This window comes from Salmo salar, chromosome 17, assembly GCF_965601325.2.
Source record: "Salmo salar chromosome 17, fSalSal1, whole genome shotgun sequence".
Lineage (NCBI taxonomy): Eukaryota > Metazoa > Chordata > Actinopteri > Salmoniformes > Salmonidae > Salmo > Salmo salar.
In genome coordinates this window covers 81726619-81731618 of record NC_138307.1, presented here as the reverse complement: position 1 = coordinate 81731618, position 5000 = coordinate 81726619, and the positions used below count along the sequence as shown (strand labels likewise).

Genomic DNA, 5000 nt, shown 5'->3' with positions numbered 1-5000 from the left:
TCCTGTCCCCTGTCCCCTGTCTCCTGTCCCCTGTCCCCTGTCTCCTGTCTCCTGTCCCCTGTCCCCTGTCTCCTGTCTCCTGTCCCCTGTCTCCTCTCTCCTCTCTCCTGTCCCCTGTCTCCTCTCTCCTCTCTCCTGTTCCCTGTCTCCTGTCTCCTGTCCCCTGTCTCCTGTCTCCTGTCCCCTGTCCCCTGTCCCCTGTCCCCTGTCTCCTGTCTCCTGTCCCCTGTCCCCTGTCTCCTCTCTCCTCTCTCCTGTCCCCTGTCTCCTGTCTCCTGTCTCCTGTCCCCTGTCTCCTGTCTCCTGTCTCCTGTCTCCTGTCTCCTGTCCCCTGTCCCCTGTCCCCTGTCTCCTCTCTCCTCTCTCCTGTTCCCTGTCTCCTGTCTCCTGTCCCCTGTCTCCTGTCTCCTGTCCCCTGTCCCCTGTCTCCTGTCTCCTGTCTCCTGTCTCCTGTCCCCTGTCTCCTGTCTCCTGTCTCCTCTCTCCTGTCTCCTGTCTCCCTGTCCCCTGTCCCCTGTCCCTGTCTCCTGTCCCCTGTCCCCTCTCTCCTGTCCCCTGTCCCCTGTCTCCTCTCTCCTCTCTCCTCTCTCCTGTCTCCTGTCCCCTGTCTCCTGTCCCCTGTCTCCTCTCTCCTGTCTCCTGTCTCCTGTCTCCTGTCCCCTGTCCCCTGTCTCCTGTCTCCTCTCTCCTCTCTCCTGTCTCCTGTCCCCTGTCTCCTGTCCCCTGTCCCTGTCTCCTGTCTCCTCTCTCCTCTCTCCTGTCTCCTGTCTCCTGTCTCCTGTCTCCTGTCTCCTGTCCCCTCTCTCCTCTCTCCTGTCTCCTGTCAGCCTGAGATAATTAGTTGGTATTTATTAGCCTCAGTCTTGATGTTATTTCTTAATTAACAGATGGATTACAGGACTTAGAGACACACACACACACACACACACACACACACACACACACACACACACACACACACACACACACACACACACACACACACACACACACACACCACACACACACACCACACACACACACACACACCACCATACACACACACACACACACACACACACACACACACACACACACACACACACACACACACACACACACACACACACACACACACACACATACACACACACACACACACACACACACACACACACACACACACACACACACACACACCACACACACACACACACACACACACACACACACACACACACACACACCACACACACACACACACACACACACACACACGTACGCACACGCACACGCACACACACACACACACAGGGCTTAGAGACACACACACACGTACGCACACACACACACACGTACGCACACACACACACACACACACACACACACACAGGGCTTAGAGACTGGTTGTCTGTGATGGTCTCATTACCGGGTGCTGAAGGATACACAGGCTTTGTCTCAGGCTTAGAGTAGTTAGTCTAAGAGATGACCGAGGTATTGATGCTCTCACACACACACACACACACACACACACACACACCACACACACACACACACACACACACACACACACACACACACACACACACACGTAAGCAAGCAAACACACAAACGCTATGGGCTCTGGTCTAAAGTAGTGCACTATATAGGGAATAGGGCTCTGGTCTAAAGTAGTGCACTATATAGGGAATAGGGCTCTGGTCTAAAGTAGTGTACTATATAGGGAATAGGGCTCTGATCAAAAGTAGTGCACTATATAGGGAATAGGTCTCTGGTCTAAAGTAGTGCACTATATAGGGAATAGGGTGACATTTAGCACACGTCCCTGATCTTCTGTGATTGAGAAAAACAATACAGGGGACTGATGGAGGGACAGAGACAACATAGACTCTGTATTAGAGGGGAGAGGGACAATATAGACTCAGTATTAGAGGGGACTGATGGAGGGACAGGGACAATATAGACTCAGTATTAGAGGGGACTGATGGAGGGACAGGGACAATATAGACTCAGTATTAGAGGGGACTGATGGAGGGACAGGGACAATATAGACTCAGTATTAGAGGGGACTGATGGAGGGACAGAGACAATATAGACTCAGTATTAGAGGGGACAGGGACAATATAGACTCAGGATTAGAGGGGACAGATGGAGGGACAGAGACAATATAGACTCAGTATTAGAGGGGAGAGGGACAATATAGACTCAGTATTAGAGGGGAGAGGGACAATATAGACTCAGTATTAGAGGGGACTGATGGAGGGACAGAGACAATATAGACTCAGTATTAGAGGGGACTGATGGAGGGACAGAGACAATATAGACTCAGTATTAGAGGGGACTGATGGAGGAACCAATGAACCGACTGGATTCAACAGTCACAATAACCTTCATCTAGGTTATTTTCCTATCTTTTATTATTATCATCATTCAATATGCTTGATGAGGTTTCTGTATTTGAGGTTACAGTTTGTTAGTTGATGAGGTTTCTCTATTTGGGGTTACAGTTTGTTAGTTGATGAGGTTTCTCTATTTGGGTTACAGTTTGTTAGTTGATGAGGTTTCTGTATTTGGGTTACAGTTTGTTAGTTGATGAGGTTTCTGTATTTGGGTTACAGTTTGTTAGTTGATGAGGTTTCTGTATTTGGGTTACAGTTTGTTAGTTGATGAGGTTTCTCTATTTGAGGTTACAGTTTGTTAGGTGATGAGGTTTCTGTATTTGAGGTTACAGTTTGTTAGTTGATGAGGTTTCTGTATTTGGGTTACAGTTTGTTAGTTGATGAGGTTTCTCTATTTGGGGTTACAGTTTGTTAGGTGATTGTCACGCTTGTCGTCGGTTAAAGAGGACCAAAACGCAGCAGGTATGTGAATGCTCATCTCGACGTTTTAATAAGTACCAAATGAACACCAAAATAACAAACAGGAATACGATCGACAAAAAACTGTCTGCAAGGCACAAGGCTAACACAGAACAATCTCCCACAAATCACAAACACACCCTAATATATGGGACTCTCAATCAAAGGCAGATAGACAACACCTGCCTTCAACTGAGAGTCCCAACCCCAATTAACCAAACATAGAAACAGACATACTAGACTAAACATAGAATACATGAAAACCAAACAGTGCCCAAAAACCCCGGAATACTTCAATCAAATGCCCCTTCAACAAACACACCACCCCGAACCACATAAAACGAATACCCTCTGCCACGTCCTGACCAAACTACAATACCAATTAACCTTATACTGGCCAGGACGTGACAGTGATGAGGTTTCTCTATTTGAGGTTACAGTATGTTAGGTGATGAGGTTTCTCTATTTGGGGTTACAGTTTGTTAGGTGATGAGGTTTCTCTATTTGAGGTTACAGTATGTTAGGTGATGAGGTTTCTCTATTTGAGGTTACAGTTTGTTAGATGATGAGGTTTCTCTATTTGAGGTTACAGTATGTTAGGTGATGAGGTTTCTCTATTTGAGGTTACAGTTTGTTAGATGATGAGGTTTCTCTATTTGAGGTTACAGTTTGTTAGTTGATGAGGTTTCTCTATTTGAGGTTACAGTTTGTTAGGTGATGAGGTTTCTCTATTTGAGGTTACAGTATGTTAGGTGATGAGGTTTCTCTATTTGAGGTTACAGTTTGTTAGATGATGAGGTTTCTCTATTTGAGGTTACAGTATGTTAGGTGCAGTTAGTTTACCTTTTGCATTCCAATGACACCCATCCCTTCATGTTATTCACTTGTTTCTCTTCTCCATCCCTCTCTCTTATCCATCCCTCTCTCTTTTCTATTCCCTCTATTTTCTCATCCGTCTCTTCTCCATCCCTCTCTCTTCTCTATCTCTCTCTTTTCTAATCCCTCTCTCTTCTCCTCCCTCTGTCCTCCTCCTACAGCTCTAGGCTCATCCTTCTCTCCTACCTCTATGAGTGCCTACAGTCTGAGTTCCCTCAACATGAGCACCCTGCCCAGGAACATGTACCCCACCAGCCCCAGAGGAACCATGATCAGGAGGAAACTCAAGAAGAAGGACTTCAAGAGCTCACGTATGTTCCCTTAATGTCTCATAGTTCATCATGGAAATATCTGCTGACACTTTGTGAATGATGTAATAATATGGTTTTTCCTTTGTGATTTATTTTGGGGTTATTTTCAAACGCAAAGTGATTTACAGTGAATATAGAAAACAATATACAGTATAGTCAACAATCTGTCTGGAAAAACCATGAAATAACTGAACAGATACCTGGTCTTGATGAAGGACCATGAAATAACTGAACAGATACCTGGTCTTGATGAAGGACCATGAAATAACTGAACAGATACCTGGTCTTGATGAAGGACCATGAAATAACTGAACAGATACCTGGTCTTGATGAAGGACCATGAAATAACTGAACAGATACCTGGTGTTGATGAAGGACCATGAAATAACTGAACAGATACCTGGTGTTGATGAAGGACCATGAAATAACTGAACAGATACCTGGTCTTGATGAAGGACCATGAAATAACTGAACAGATACCTGGTGTTGATGAAGGACCATGAAATAACTGAACAGATACCTGGTGTTGATGAAGGACCATGAAATAACTGAACAGATACCTGGTCTTGATGAAGGACCATGAAATAACTGAACTGATACCTGGTCTTGATGAAGGACCATGAAATAACTGAACAGATACCTGGTCTTGATGAAGGACCATGAAATAACTGAACAGATACCTGGTGTTGATGAAGGACCATGAAATAACTGAACAGATACCTGGTGTTGATGAAGGACCATGAAATAACTGAACAGATACCTGGTCTTGATGAAGGACCATGAAATAACTGAACAGATACCTGGTGTTGATGAAGGACCATGAAATAACTGAACAGATACCTGGTGTTGATGAAGGACCATGAAATAACTGAACAGATACCTGGTCTTGATGAAGGACCATGAAATAACTGAACTGATACCTGGTCTTGATGAAGGACCATGAAATAACTGAACAGATACCTGGTCTTGATGAAGG

General features: G+C 45.3%; 1 protein-coding gene across 2 annotated transcripts in view; it reads left to right on the top strand.

Annotated features, from left to right (window-relative positions):
• grip1 (glutamate receptor interacting protein 1) overlaps window positions 1-5000 on the top strand; it is a 430214-nt gene that overhangs the window by 309111 nt on the left and 116103 nt on the right. For both annotated transcript variants that reach the window (XM_082964252.1, XM_082964253.1), the window contains one exon: window positions 3875-4024. In XM_082964252.1, coding sequence (XP_082820378.1) covers window positions 3875-4024 — 150 coding nt within the window. The remainder of the gene's footprint in view (window positions 1-3874; window positions 4025-5000) is intronic.